Source organism: Cherax quadricarinatus, chromosome 65 (assembly GCF_038502225.1).
Source record: "Cherax quadricarinatus isolate ZL_2023a chromosome 65, ASM3850222v1, whole genome shotgun sequence".
Lineage (NCBI taxonomy): Eukaryota > Metazoa > Arthropoda > Malacostraca > Decapoda > Parastacidae > Cherax > Cherax quadricarinatus.
The window spans coordinates 14320101-14337291 of record NC_091356.1 but is presented as its reverse complement, the minus strand read 5'-3'; the positions used below and the strand labels follow the sequence as shown (position 1 = coordinate 14337291).

Genomic DNA, 17191 nt, shown 5'->3' with positions numbered 1-17191 from the left:
AGAGACTGGATGTTTAGTGTTGGAACTGGGGAAGTAGGGACTAGCCCAGAGATGGGCGCACCGGGAAAGTGGTTGGGAACGAAAATGGAGGAGTTCATTGAGGGTGGGTGCTCCCTCTTCCTGGACCCTTGTCTGCTGCTCTTCTCTATGACTGACAGGTTTTCACATATTCTCTCAGCTATTCCCTTTCTATTATTATCCTGTCCCAGCCCAGATATACACAAGTGTGGCTAAGTGCATGTGCATGTGCACAATGAGAGGGTATTGATAGTAAGAGCAAAATCAACATTGCAACTATGGTACAAAATATCTTAAAACAATTTAAGTGTAACAAAAAAAAAATACAAATTTAATGAAAATTTTTAAAAAACATTCTATTATTTACATATGAAAAAGTGTTATTAGGCATTGTTCATTGAAGTTCACCTGCTGACTTCACTCTTACTATTCACAACTCAAATGAGTATTAGCCACACTTGAGTCATAGCAATGGGAAAGGTAGTGTCTGCACTCTGAAGGAAGGGTTGGGAATGTTGCAGTTGGAGAGCAATTTGAATTCTAATGTTAGTAAAATTCTGGCAAAACTACTATTAAACAAATGATGGTGAATGTATTTCCTTTTCTGAGTTACCCTACCTTGGTGGGAGACAGCCACAGAGGTAAAAAATTATTGTTTTCATCATTTTTTATGCTTCATTTTCATTATCATTTCTTTCACAAGACATAAGCCAAACAACTCCAAAAGACATTGTTATTCAGATGATTTTTTTCCAGTGATTTTCTCATCAAGATGTCTTGATATTTAAATTGTTTTTCCAATTTGGCCATACCTTGTGGAGTGCCATGAAGAATGTTCAGCGTCAGAGAGCGATGGTTCTCATTATCTCCTGTAACAAAGATGGCATAGAGACATCTCCGCTGGCTGAGGTCTGTCAACACCTGTGATGGAGGAATGTCCGGGGGTGGGAACAACAGGTCCACAATCATATTGAAAGACTTTAATTGTGCTTCAATGTTCTCTGCATAATCTCTGTAGGATGGAAAATAATCAATATCAGTCTGACTTTTCTATTCATCTACTGTCCTTAATTCTACTCCAATTTACATCATTACAAAACACAAACTTAAGCTGCAGAAACATGAGAAGTTACCTTAATATTGTTACAATTAAAAAAAACGACAATTTCATATATGCAACTTACTATACTCTCTATTTTTAATTTCACCAATGTATATCCTTTATACTCCTACAACAGTATTTCAATTCCTTACTGAGAATTGATGTATTTCAACCTATACTAACTGTATTATATTTCCCAAGAGACAAATAATGTTATAAGATATGGCATCAAATTTAACATTAAACTTAAACAGCCATGAGAAAATTCTGACCCATAATTTGTGTACAATACAAAAAATTCTGAAATAACTGGATATCAAAGTATCTAAATATTATATCAAGACAGTGTAGAATACTGCATGAAGGCATGCAGCTTCACATATCAAATTAATTTGCCCAAGTGTTGGCAAGATAGTCCAGAGAAACATGTTTCAAATGTGTAGTAACCTAGATTCTAAGTCACAAAGGTAAATACAGTGTATATTAGCTAATACAAGTGAGCAGATTCCTCAACTTACCATACCTTCGACAACAGTAAACTACATATATCAAAGCCATGTGGGGAAAAAAATAGATACAGTCTTCTTATGACCTCCAACCCACTTAAATATAATTAAGTACATACAATAATAATAATGATTCCTTGCAATCATGATTGACCTATGGGTCCTACTAAGTTACTGTAATGAAATTTTGCTGCATGATTCTCAACCTCATACAACACACCCTTTATATGCTGTCATGGCACATGAGTCTTTCACACAGGCCACCATTCAGCAAGGTATGATAATCCAAAAAGAGAAAATGCATTCACTATCAAATATTCAGCACTGTGTGTGTGAAGACATCACAATGCAAATTACCCAATATTGTATTCTTGGGGAAGCACTAAACATGTAGGGGTTATGCAACACCTTAGGAAAGGAGGCTATCAGGTTTGATCCAAGGAAGGGAAGGGTATCTACAATTCCTGGAATCAAGAGCCCTTCAGCATCAAGGCATCTCCCTTGAAAGGGGGTGGTAGATGAGCCAATGCCAGCAGTTCCAAACCCACACTATGTCAAGTCATTGACTGTCGCAGCCTACACTCTCATGCTGTACTAAAAGTACTGTAAGGTCAAACCAGCCAGGGGGCACAACAGGTGAGAATAAAAATTTAAGGAATAAAAGAAGGAAATAAGGAATGTGGAGAAAGAGAATGCTATCAGATACTTGCAAGTTGATAAATATGACACATGTGCAACATTTAGGTATCTTTATATCAAAACATTTCACCTACATGTTTCAGCATAGATACCTAAATGTTGCATGTGCGTCTTTCTTATCAATTTGTTGTTATTGTATATCATTATCATATTCATACTTGCGAGTAAATATATCAACAGATGAGTTTATAAAGGATAGAACATATTAAAGAATGAAGGAGGGAAAGAATGTTGCAGGAGTGATGAGCATGTAAAAGAAAGATGTCTGTCTATAGCAAAAATGGAAAAGTATCAAAATATATGAATACAGTAATTGGGATAGACTAGACAATGCTATTGTTGAAGTGCAAGAATAAAGAGGAACCTATATGAACTTCACTTTTATACTCTTTAAAATTTGTACAATGGCACAGCAGTTAGTAAATGAGCCGCATTCTATGCAAGCCTAGCTCCAAAACCTGTTTATAACATATGTCAGACAAAAACTGGAATATTATGGAGCTGGATGGTGTTAGCATCTAATAAAACATGTGGACAAAAGAGAAAAAGATCAAAGAAGACCTACAAAATAGGTGTAAAGTAAGGCTGAAGGCATTAGACATGCAATTAATGGCTGATAGAAAGACAAGAGTAAACATAACTAGTGATGGGACAATACCAAATTTTTTGCTGATACCAATACTCAATTTTAGGCCAATACTGATACCATCAAAATTAGCCATTACCTACCAATACCATCAAAAACAGCCAGTAACCCTTGATATCACTACTGATACTCAACTGAAAGCTGATACCAATACCATTGACATTAGCTGATACTCACCAATGCTTTGCCACACCCATAGTGGCAACCACAAAAAAATTCATCAAATATTACTAATGAGGAAGATGTCCTAGCACTATCAATGGAGACAACAAAGAGGTCATACCTATAAACTAGGAAAAAGCAAGTGCTGAAGGGATACTAGAAAGGTGAGCTTTACAGAGACTAGGAGAAGATAAAAAAATGGGTTAGAAGAGCTATTAGTATGTGCTGCAACCACTAGAAACTAAAAATTACATGATATCACAGACTGAATCTGAAACACCTTGAGATAATAAACATGTAATTACATATTCCCATACCTTCTACATTGATATGTCTACTGAAAATGTAATTTCACAATTGTTGTGCATGCTGCTGACTGGTAAACGTAACAAAAAGCAAGACTGTAAGTACTGTACAAGAAACGTGCAACGAGTTGTTGAAAAAACTGAGGTAGGCTAATAGCAGAAGCTGAGGCAGTCATTATGACACCATATAAATTAAAATGGAATGATTTCAATAGCAATTTTATTAATATGTAACTCCTTCAAAAACTGCTTATCCCATGTGATGCTTAACTTATATAAAATAAGTGTACCGAAACTGAAAGCCAAAATATGTTGTGTGTGCATTTTATGCCTAACCTACATTCAAATACAGTGTATTATACATTATGCCATAATTATACATTCCCATGCCTACTATAGTGTTATGTCTACTTAGGATAGTGCTATAGTGGTAAGTATTATACATCTTTTTTGCATTTTAGGGAAGGAGGGGTACCTTATACGTTTTGCTTTATGTTCATGATGGAATTTTGGTTGTGCCGGTTTAGCCTCAACCCTGACCACTTCATGACAATGAAACACACCTGCCGAGAGGGTCAATTTACACACAGTGAGGCTGAGATTAGCATACTAAGTGGCTGTGTAAACTGACAAATTGACTTTGTAGTAAATGTTTAACATGACTACATTGTCTCATGCTTCTCTCAAGTGCAGATTTTGATGCATATGAGAATAATTAATACTTTTAAACCCAGCCAAAAACATAAATGACCATAAAAATGACAAAGATTGCAGTGATGTGAAAGCTAAAAGCCTGCTGGACACAAAAGTTGTTAGTTAACAGCAGATTAATGTTGCCGTGAAGCCACGTAAATATTACCAAAACTCAAAGAAAAACAATGTTCAGTATCTGTGTTCAATGTTATAAAAGTAACAGCAACTTCCGAAGAGTAATTACCTATTCACAGCTACACAAACAGAGCTGTGCTCATGAGGTTCCATCTTCCCTCCACTATTTTTTTTTTTCTTTTTCAACAGTTGTAGTGCAGAATTTGCTATGTCCTCTTTTTAACCCAATACATAGTCCCACCACTCATGAAAAAAATATCCTGAATCATATCGTTGTTAGAGTAACTCAATAACAATTATTTAATAACATGGAGAGGTTTTGCAATGTCTGAACTGAGGGCCAAAATCAATGAAAGTTTCCAGTTACCAAGAGTTTTCTTGAAGATTAAAAAAAAAAAAAAAAGGAAAGGAAAGGAAAGGGGGTGAAGTCACAAAAAATAAAAAAAAAATTTGAAGTGGAAAAAAAAAACCTCTCCGGAAACTTGAACTTAACATCTTGCATAATACGTACTCAGGTAACTGGCGAGGATGTAAATACATAAATCAAAGCTGCTGGCTCTTATTACAATGTCATGAAGGATAGGTGATAATAATTATAAGTTGTTGCCATCAATACCAAATCACAGTGAATGAAACACTGCTACTGCTCTGAAGAAAATCATTAATGATGGTAGCTTAAAGCCACCTATAGCATGTGTTTAATATTGACGAAACTGGACAATTTTTGACGCTGATGCCATCAAGAACCTACATATCCAGTGGAGAGAAGACTGCACGAGGGTTTGAGGCAGCCAAGGACCATCTTATACTTCTTGTGGATGGTAAAGTAGTAGGGGCTTTCAAGCTTAAACCCATGTTTGTGTACCACTCTGAAATGACAAGGGCAATGAAGGGCTTCTGCAAACAATCTCCCAGTAATTTTGTGCTTCATCAAGAAATCATGGGTAACCGACTACTGTATGTTTCTGAAATGGTTCTTTTTTTTGAGCAGCTGATGAAAAAATGCTTCAGTGACAAACTCTTGCTCCTCCTTGTTAATACCCTATGCCATACCCTTAACTTTAATGGCTTTTCCACATATTGTATATCAGGGCTACGTTTCTTCCCAAAAACAAAGGATTAATTTTATAGCCATATTGAAGGCTTATTATTTACGAACCATTTACCAAGTTATCCGACACAGATAGTACTTGTAAACCACCAATTAGGGTGCTCTGGAAAATAATTCAACATGGATACCATAATAATCATGCATGCATCCTAGGACGACTCACAGAATCCACAATGAAAATTTGTGAAAAAAAAAACTGTGACCATATTGTTTCATGGACTTTCATGGATTCCAGTTGAGAGTTCCAGTCGCAAGAGGATCGTTGACTTTGTATATAAAGTAGGTGTTGGCAGTTTCAATGAGGCTGATATGGTGAAGTTGTTGAAGTCAAACAGAAAGACCTTTGCAAGGAACTGATGCAACTTGAGCAGGAAGCTGGACTAGAAGATGAGGACCATGACACTGCTGATTCACCTGTCCTTAGTAATTTAACCAAAACGATTTGTCACAGTTTTTCAAGCAAATTAAAGCTGTTTTGGGGGTCATTATAAATACACAAATAAATGAGAGCACCATGCCAAGATCGTAGCTTCAGTATCAGTAGTGAGATCAACAGTGTTGCACAGCTACACTTTTTTTCCTTCATGCAGCTGCATGAAGAAAAACAATTTATACAGCCTTCACTTTGCAAAATATCATATTCAGTCCATCTACTGGCAAGATGATCATGATTCCTCCTCTTTCTCAGTCATACTTAACTCCATCATACGTATTTCTATTTATTATTAACACATCAGCCGCTTCCCACCAAGGCAGGGTGGCCCAAAAAAGACTTTCATCATCATTCACTCCATCGCTGTCTTGACAGAGGCATGCCTACACTACAATTATAAAACTGCAACATTAACACCCCTCCTTCAGAGTGCAGACATTGTACTTCCCATCTTCAGGACTCAAGTCCGGCCTGCCGGTTTCCCTCAATCCTTTCATAAATGTTACCTTGCTTACACTCCAACAGCACGTCAAGTCATAAAAACCATTTGTCTCCATTCGCTCCTGTCTAACACGCTCACGCACGCTTGCTGGAAGTCTAAGCCCCTCGCAGATGAAACCTCCTTTACCCCCCTCCCTCCAACCTTTCCTAGGCTGAGCACTACCCCGCCTTCCCTCCACTACAGATTTGCATACACTTGAAGTCATTCTATTTCGTTCCATCCTCTCTACATGTCCAAACCATCTCAATATCCCCTCCTTAGCCCTCTGGATAATAGTTTTGGTAATCCCACACCTCCTAATCTCCAAACTACGAATTCTCTGCATTATATTCACACCACACATTGTCCTCAGACATGACATCTCCACTGCCTCCAGCCTTCTCCTTGTTGCAACATTCACAACCCATGCCTCACACCCATACAAAAGCATTGGTATAACTATACTCTCATACATTCCCCTCTTTGCTTTCATGGAAAAAGTTCTCTGTCCCCACAGACTCCTCAGTGCACCACCCACTTTTTCCCCTCGTCAATTCTACGATTCACCACATCCTTCACAGACCGATCTGCTGACATGTCCGCTCCTAAATATCTGAAAACATTCACCTCCTCCATACCCTCTCCCTCCAATCTGATATCCAATCTTCCATTACCTATTTTTTTTTTATCCTCATCACCTTACTCTTTCCTATATTCACTTTTAACTTCCTTCTTTTACATACCCTACCAAACACATCAACCAACCTCTGCAACTTCTCTTCAGAATCTCCCAAATACACAGTCATCAGCAAAGGGAAACTGTGACAACTCCCACTTTGTGTTGGATTCTTTATCTTTTAACTCCACATCTCTTGCCAACACCCAAGCATTCACTTCTCCTACTACTCCATCTATAAACATATTGAACAACCTTGGTGACATCACACATCCCTGTCTAAGGCCTACTTTTACTGGGAAATAATCCAAAACTATATCCTCACCTGCTTTTAACATTTCTCTCTTTATCCCATCAATCCCAGCTGCTTTACCCCCTTTCATTCTACTCACTGCCCTATGAACTTCCCTCACACTCACAACTGGCTCTTCCTCACTCCTACAAGATGTTATTCCTCCTTGCCCTATACATGATATCACAGCTTCCCTATCTTCATCAACATTTAACAATTCCTCAAAATATTCCCTCCATCTTCCCAATACCTCTAACTCTCCGTTTAATAACTTTCCTCAACTGTTTTTAACTAACAAATTCATTCTTTCCCTAGGCTTTCTCAACCTATTAATCTCGCTCCAAAAAATTTTCTCATTTTCAACAAAATTTATTGATAACATCTCACCCACTCTCTCATCTGCTCTCTTTTTACATTGCTTCACCACTCTTTTAACCTTTTTTTTCCTCTCCATATACTCAACCCTCCCTGCATCACTTCTTTGTAAAAACCTCTTATATGCTAACCTTTTCTCTCTTACTACTTTCTTTACATCATTCCATCATATTGTATCAGTTTATATTACAAAGAAAAAGAATTGTATAAGTGATGATGAAAGTGTTGAATGATGATGAAAGTATCTATGTAAGTTTTTCTTTTTTTTCAACAAGTCGGCCGTCTCCCACCGAGGCAGGGTGACCCAAAATGAAAGAAAATCCCCAAAGAGAAAATACATTCATCATCACTCAACACTTTCACCTCACTCATACATAATCACTGTCTTTGCAGAGCCGCTCAGATACGACAGTTTAGAAGCATATATAAAGATATATAACATATCCCTCCAAACTGCTAATATCCCAAACCCCTCCTTTAAAGTGCAGGCATTGCACTTACATACACACAAACACACACAGTGGTACCTCGGGATACAAACTTAATTCATTTTAGAAGGCTGTTCAAGTGCCGATACCGAATGAATTTGTTCCCATAAGGAATAATGTAAATCAGATTAATCTGTTTCAGACCCTCAAAAATACACTTGCAAAAGCACTTACAATAATACACTTACATAACTGGTCGAGTTGGGAGCAGTTCGAAACTCGGGGTACCACTGTATGTACGTATGCACATATATGTATGCATTTATGTATGAAATTATATATTTTTTTTTCAACAAGTCGGCAGTCTCCCATATATATATATATATATATATATATATATATATATATATATATATATATATATATATATATATATATATAGTATATATATATATATAAGGAGGGGTGTTAATGTTGCAGTTTAAAAACTGTAGTGTAAAGCACCCTTCTGGCAAGACAGTGATGGAGTGAATGATGGTGAAAGTTTTTCTTTTTCGGGCCACCCTGCCTTGGTGGGAATCGGCCGGTGTGATAATAAAAAAAAAAAAAAATAAAATAATAAAATATATATAAATATACATATATACATATATACATATATATATATATATATATATATATATATATATATAAATATATATATTTTTTTTTATTTATTATCACACCGGCCGATTCCCACCAAGGCAGGGTGGCCCGAAAAAGAAAAACTTTCACCATCATTCACTCCATCACTGTCTTGCCAGAAGGGTGCTTTACACTACAGTTTTTAAACTGCAACATTAACACCCCTCCTTCAGAGTGCAGGCACTGTACTTCCCATCTCCAGGACTCAAGTCCGGCCTGCCGGTTTCCCTGAATCCCTTCATAAATGTTACTTTGCTCACACTCCAACAGCACGTCAAGTATTAAAAACCAATTGTCTCCATTCACTCCTATCAAACACGCTCACGCATGCCTGCTGGAAGTCCAAGCCCCTCGCACACAAAACCTCCTTTACCCCCTCCCTCCAACCCTTCCTAGGCCGACCCCTACCCCGCCTTCCTTCCACTACAGACTGATACACTCTTGAAGTCATTCTGTTTCGCTCCATTCTCTCTACATGTCCGAACCACCTCAACAACCCTTCCTCAGCCCTCTGGACAACAGTTTTGGTAATCCCGCACCTCCTCCTAACTTCCAAACTACGAATTCTCTGCATTATATTCACACCACACATTGCCCTCAGACATGACATCTCCACTGCCTCCAGCCTTCTCCTCGCTGCAACATTCATCACCCACGCTTCACACCCATATAAGAGCGTTGGTAAAACTATACTCTCATACATTCCCCTCTTTGCCTCCAAGGACAAAGTTCTTTGTCTCCACAGACTCCTAAGTGCACCACTCACTCTTTTTCCCTCATCAATTCTATGATTCACCTCATCTTTCATAGACCCATCCGCTGACACGTCCACTCCCAAATATCTGAATACGTTCACCTCCTCCATACTCTCTCCCTCCAATCTGATATTCAATCTTTCATCACCTAATCTTTTTGTTATCCTCATAACCTTACTCTTTCCTGTATTCACCTTTAATTTTCTTCTTTTGCACACCCTACCAAATTCATCCACCAATCTCTGCAACTTCTCTTCAGAATCTCCCAAGAGCACAGTGTCATCAGCAAAGAGCAGCTGTGACAACTCCCACTTTGTGTGTGATTCTTTATCTTTTAACTCCACGCCTCTTGCCAAGACCCTCGCATTTACTTCTCTTACAACCCCATCTATAAATATATTAAACAACCACGGTGACATCACACATCCTTGTCTAAGGCCTACTTTTACTGGGAAAAAATTTCCTTCTTTCCTACATACTCTAACTTGAGCCTCACTATCCTCGTAAAAACTCTTCACTGCTTTCAGTAACCTACCTCCTACACCATACACTTGCAACATCTGCCACATTGCCCCCCTATCCACCCTGTCATACGCCTTTTCCAAATCCATAAATGCCACAAAGACCTCTTTAGCCTTATCTAAATACTGTTCACTTATATGTTTCACTGTAAACACCTGGTCCACACACCCCCTACCTTTCCTAAAGCCTCCTTGTTCATCTGCTATCCTATTCTCCGTCTTACTCTTAATTCTTTCAATTATAACTCTACCATACACTTTACCAGGTACACTCAACAGACTTATCCCCCTATAATTTTTGCACTCTCTTTTATCCCCTTTGCCTTTATACAAAGGAACTATGCATGCTCTCTGCCAATCCCTAGGTACCTTACCCTCTTCCATACATTTATTAAATAATTGCACCAACCACTCCAAAACTATATCCCCACCTGCTTTTAACATTTCTATCTTTATCCCATCAATCCCGGCTGCCTTACCCCCTTTCATTTTACCTACTGCCTCACGAACTTCCCCCACACTCACAACTGGCTCTTCCTCACTCCTACAAGATGTTATTCCTCCTTGCCCTATACACGAAATCACAGCTTCCCTATCTTCATCAACATTTAACAATTCCTCAAAATATTCCTTCCATCTTCCCAATACCTCTAACTCTCCATTTAATAACTCTCCTCTCCTATTTTTAACTGACAAATCCATTTGTTCTCTAGGCTTTCTTAACTTGTTAATCTCACTCCAAAACTTTTTCTTATTTTCAACAAAATTTGTTGATAACATCTCACCCACTCTCTCATTTGCTCTCTTTTTACATTGCTTCACCACTCTCTTAACTTCTCTCTTTTTCTCCATATACTCTTCCCTCCTTGCATCACTTCTACTTTGTAAAAACTTCTCATATGCTAACTGTATTGGTAGATAAAAGACTGTTGAGTAGACTTCAGGATGTACATGTTTATAGAGGGGCCACAGATATATCAGATCACTTTCTAGTTGTAGCTACACTGAGAGTAAAAGGTAGATGGGATACAAGGAGAATAGAAGCATCAGGGAAGAGAGTGGTGAAGGTTTATAAACTAAAAGAGGAGGCAGTTAGGGTAAGATATAAACAGCTATTGGAGGATAGATGGGCTAATGAGAGCATAGGCAATGGGGTCGAAGAGGTATGGGGTAGGTTTAAAAATGTAGTGTTAGAGTGTTCAGCAGAAGTTTGTGGTTACAGGAAAGTGGGTGCAGGAGGGAAGAGGAGCGATTGGTGGAATGATGATGTAAAGAGAGTAGTAAGGGAGAAAAAGTTAGCATATATATATATATATATATATATATATATATATATATATATTTATATATATATATATTTATAAATATATATATATATATATATATATATATATATAATACATATATATATATATATATATATATATATATATATATATATATATATATATATATATATATATATATATATATATATATATATATATATATATATATATATATATACAGTGGACCCCCGGGTAACGATATTTTTTCACTCCAGAAGTATGTTCAGGTGCCAGTACTGACCGAATTTGTTCCCATAAGGAATATTGTGAAGTAGATTAGTCCATTTCAGACCCCCAAACATACACGTACAAACGCACTTACATAAATACACTTACATAATTGGTCGCATTTGGAGGTAATCGTTATGCGGGGGTCCACTGTATATATATGTGTGTGTGTGAACAGTATTTACATAAAGGTAGGGAAGGTTTTATTGCATTTATGGATTTAGAAAAGGCATATGATAGAGTGGATAGAGGAGCAATGTGGCAGATGTTGCAAGTTTATGGAATAGGTGGTAAGTTACTAAAAGCTGTAAAGAGCTTTTATGAGGATAGTGAGGCTCAGGTTAGGGTGTGTAGAAGAGAGGGAGAATACTTCCCGGTAAAAGTAGGTCTTAGACAGGGATGTGTAATGTCACCATGGTTGTTTAATATATTTATAGATGGGGCTGTAAAGGAAGTAAATACTAGGGTGTTCGGGAGAGGGGTGGGATTAAATTATGGGGAATCAAATTCAAAATGGAAATTGACACAGTTACTTTTTGCTGATGATACTGTGCTTATGGGAGATTCTAAAGAAAAATTGCAAAGGTTAGTGGATGAGTTTGAGAATGTGTGTAAAGGTAGAAAGTTGAAAGTGAACATAGAAAAGAGTAGGGTGATGAGGGAATCAAATGATTTAGATAAAGAAAAAATGGATATCAAATTGGGGAGGAGGAGTATGGAAGAAGTGAATGCTTTCAGATAGTACTTGGGAGTTGACGTGTCGGCGGATGGATTTATGAAGGATGAGGTTAATCATAGAATTGATGAGGGAAAAAAGGTGAGTGGTGCGTTGAGGTATATGTGGAGTCAAAAAACGTTATCTATGGAGGCAAAGAAGGGAATGTATGAAAGTATAGTAGTACCAACACTCTTATATGGGTGTGAAGCTTGGGTGGTAAATGCAGCAGCGAGGAGACGGTTGGAGGCAGTGGAGATGTCCTGTTTAAGGGCAATGTGTGGTGTAAATATTATGCAGAAAATTCGGAGTGTGGAAATTAGGAGAAGGTGTGGAGTTAATAAAAGTATTAGTCAGAGGGCAGAAGAAGGGTTGTTGAGGTGGTTTGGTCATTTAGAGAGAATGGATCAAAGTAGAATGACATGGAAAGCATATAAATCTATAGGGGAAGGAAGGCGGGGTAGGGGTCGTCCTCGAAAGGGTTGGAGAGAGGGGGTAAAGGAGGTTTTGTGGGTAAGGGGCTTGGACTTCCAGCAAGCGTGCGTGAGCGTGTTAGATAGGAGTGAATGGAGACGAATGGTACTTGGGACCTGACGATCTGTTGGAGTGTGAGCAGGGTAATATTTAGTGAAGGGATTCAGGGAAACCGGTTATTTTCATATAGTCGGACTTGAGTCCTGGAAATGGGAAGTACAATGCCTGCACTTTAAAGGAGGGGTTTGGGATATTGGCAGTTTGGAGGGATATGTTGTGTATCTTTATATGTGTATGCTTCTAGACTGTTGTATTCTGAGCACCTCTGCAAAAACAGTGATAATGTGCGAGTGTGGTGAAAGTGTTGAATGATGATGAAAGTATTTTCTTTTTGGGGATTTTCTTTCTTTTTTTGGGTCACCCTGCCTCGGTGGGAGACGGCCGACTTGTTGAAAAAAAAAAAAAAATGCAGAGGAGAGAGAGAGATTTTGGGAAATGTTGAGTGAATGCGTGGGGAGTTTTGAATCAAGTGTGAGAGTAATGGTGGTTGGGGATTTCAATGCTAAAGTGGGTAAAAATGTTATGGAGGGAGTAGTAGGTAAATTTGGGGGGCCAGGGGTAAATGTAAATGGGGAGCCTTTAATTGAGCTATGTGTAGAAAGAGATTTGGTAATAAGTAATACATATTTTATGAAAAAGAGGATAAATAAATATACAAGGTATGATGTAGCACGTAATGAAAGTAGTTTGTTAGATTATGTATTGGTGGATAAAAGGTTGATGGGTAGGCTCCAGGATGTACATGTTTACAGAGGGGCAACTGATATATCGGATCATTATTTAGTTGTAGCTACAGTTAGAGTAAGAGGTAGATGGGAAAAGAGGAAGGTGGCAACAACAAGTAAGAGGGAGGTGAAAGTGTATAAACTAAGGGAGGAGGAAGTTCGGATGAGATATAAGCGACTATTGGCAGAAAGGTGGGCTAGTGCAAAGATGAGTAGTGGGGTGGGGTTGAAGAGGGTTGGAATAGTTTTAAAAATGCAATATTAGAATGTGGGGCAGAAGTTTGTGGCTATAGGAGGGTGGGGGCAGGAGGAAAGAGGAGTGATTGGTGGAATGATGAAGTAAAGGGTGTGATAAAAGAGAAAAAGGTAGCTTATGAGAGGTTTTTACAAAGCAGAAGTGTTACAAGAAGAGCAGAGTATATGGAGAGTAAAAGAAAGGTAAAGAGAGTGGTGACAGTGTGCAAAAGGAGAGCAGATGATAGAGTGGGAGAGGCACTGTCAAGAAATTTTAATGAAAATAAGAAAAAATTTTGGAGTGAGTTAAAAAAGTTAAGAAAGCCTAGGGAAAGTATGGATTTGTCAGTTAAAAACAGAGTAGGGGAGTTAGTAGATGGGGAGATGGAGGTATTAGGTAGATGGCGAGAATATTTTGAGGAACTTTTAAATGTTAAGGAAGAAACAGAGGCAGTAATTTCATGCACTGGTCAGGGAAGTATACCATCTTTTAGGAGTGAAGAAGAGCAGAATGTAAGTGTGGGGGAGGTACGTGAGGCATTACGTAAAATGAAAGGGCGTAAAGCATCTGGAACTGATGGGATCATGACAGAAATGTTAAAAGCAGGGGGGGATATAGTGTTGGAGTGGTTGGTACTTTTGTTTAATAAATGTATGAAAGAGGGGAAGGTACCTAGGGATTGGCGGAGAGCATGTATAGTCCCTTTATATAAAGGGAAAGGGGACAAAAGAGATTGTAAAAATTATAGAGGAATAAGTTTACTGAGTATACCAGGAAAAGTGTACGGTAGGGTTATAATTGAAAGAATTAGAGGTAAGACAGAATGTAGGATTGCGGATGAGCAAGGAGGTTTCAGAGTGGGTAGGGGATGTGTAGATCAAGTGTTTACATTGAAGCATATACGTGAACAGTATTTAGATAAAGGTAGGGAAGTTTTTATTGCATTTATGGATTTAGAAAAAGCATATGATAGAGTGGATAGAGGAGCAATGTGGCAGATGTTGCAAGTATATGGAATAGGCAGGGTGACCCAAAAAAGAAAGAAAATCCCCAAAAAGAAAATACTTTCATCATCATTCAACACTTTCACCACACTCGCACATTATCACTGTTTTTGCAGAGGTGCTCAGAATACAACAGTTTAGAAGCATACACATATAAAGATACACAACATATCCCTCCAAACTGCCAATATCCCAAACCCCTCCTTTAAAGTGCAGGAATTGTACTTCCCATTTCCAGGACTCAAGTCCGACTATATGAAAATAACCGGTTTCCCTGAATCCCTTCACTAAATATTACCCTGCTCACACTCCAACAGATCGTCAGGTCCCAAGTACCATTCGTCTCCATTCACTCCTAACACGCTTGCTTGCTGGAAGTCCAAGCCCCTTGCCCACAAAACCTCCTTTACCTCCTCTCTCCAACCCTTTCGAGGACGACCCCTACCCCGCCTTCCTTCCCCTATAGATTTATATGCTTTCCATGTCATTCTACTTTGATCCATTCTCTCTAAATGACCAAACCACCTCAACAACCCCTCTTCTGCCCTCTGACTAATACTTTTATTAACTCCACACCTTTTCCTAATTTCCACACTCAGAATTTTCTGCATAATGTTTACACCACACATTGCCCTTAAACAGGACATCTCCACTGCCTCCAACCGTCTCCTCGCTGCTTTATTTACCACCCAAGCTTCACACCCATATAAGAGTGTTGGTACTACTATACTTTCATACATTACCTTCTTTGCCTCCATAGATAACGTTTTTTGACTCCACATATACCTCAATGCACCACTCACCTTTTTTCCCTCATCAATTCTATGATTAACCTCATCCTTCATAAATCCATCCGCCGACACGTCAACTCCCAAGTATCTGAAAACATTCACTTCTTCCATACTCCTACTCCCCAATTTGATATCCAATTTTTCTTTATCTAAATCATTTGATACCCTCATCACCTTACTCTTTCCTATGTTCACTTTCAACTTTCTACCTTTACACACATTCCCAAACTCATCCACTAACCTTTGCAATTTTTCTTTAGAATCTCCCATAAGCACAGTATCATCAGCAAAAAGTAACTGTGTTAATTCCCATTTTGAATTTGATTCCCCATAATTTAATCCCACCCCTCTCCCGAACACCCTAGCATTTACTTCTTTTACAACCCCATCTATAAATATATTAAACAACCATGGTGACATTACACATCCCTGTCTAAGACCAACTTTTACTGGGAAGTAGTCTCCCTCTCTTCTACACACCCTAACCTGAGCCTCACTATCCTCATAAAAACTCTTTAGAGCATTTAGTAACTTACCACCTATTCCATATACTTGCAACATCTGCCACATTGCTCCTCTATCCACTCTATCATATGCCTTTTCTAAATCCATAAATGCAATAAAAACTTCCCTACCTTTATCTAAATACTGTTCACATATATGCTTCAATGTAAACACTTGATCTACACATCCCCTACCCACTCTGAAACCTCCTTGCTCATCCGCAATCCTACATTCTGTCTTACCTCTAATTCTTTCAATTATAACCCTACCGTACACTTTTCCTGGTATACTCAATAAACTTATTCCTCTAAAATTTTTACAATCTCTTTTGTCCCCTTTCCCTTTATATAAAGGGACTATACATGCTCTCCGCCAATCCCTAGGTACCTTCCCCTCTTTCATACATTTATTAAAAAAAGTACCAACAACTCCAACACTATATCCCCCCTACTTTTGACATTTCTGTCATGATCCCTTCAGTTCCAGCTGCTTTATCCCCTTTCATTCTACGTAATGCCTCTTGTACCTCCTCCACACTTACATTCTGCTCTTCCTCACTCCTAAAAGATGGTATATCTCCCTGACCAGTGCATGAAATTACCGCCTCCCTTTCTTCCTCAACATTTAAAAGTTCCTCAAAATAGTCTCGCCATCTACCTAATACCTCCCTCTCCCCATCTACTAACTCCCCTACTCTGTCTTTTAACTGACAAATCCATACTTTCCCTAGGTTTTCTTAACTTGTTTAACTCACTCCAAAATTTTTTCTTAATTTCATTAAAATTTCTAGACAGTGCCTCTCCCACTCTATCATCTGCTCTCCTTTTGCACTCTCTCACCACTCTCTTCACCTTTCTTTTACTCTCCATACACTCTGCTCTTCTTATAACACTTCTGCTTTGTAAAAACCTCTCATAAGCTAACTTTCTCTCTTTTATCACACCCTTTACTTCATCATTCCACCAATCACTCCTCTTTCCACCTGCCCCCACCCTCCTATAACCACAAACTTCTGCCCCACATTCTAATACTGCATTTTTAAAACTATTCCAACCCTCTTCAACCCCCCCACTACTCATCTTTGCACTAGCCCACCTTTCCACCA

General features: G+C 38.4%; 1 protein-coding gene across 3 annotated transcripts in view; it reads right to left on the bottom strand.

Annotated features, from left to right (window-relative positions):
• The window catches only part of Neos (nuclear receptor coactivator protein neosin), a 172944-nt gene that overhangs the window by 64507 nt on the left and 91246 nt on the right, over positions 1–17191 (bottom strand). For all 3 annotated transcript variants that reach the window (XM_053793816.2, XM_053793818.2, XM_053793817.2), the window contains exon 7: positions 831–1030. In XM_053793816.2, coding sequence (XP_053649791.1) covers positions 831–1030 — 200 coding nt within the window. The remainder of the gene's footprint in view (positions 1–830; positions 1031–17191) is intronic.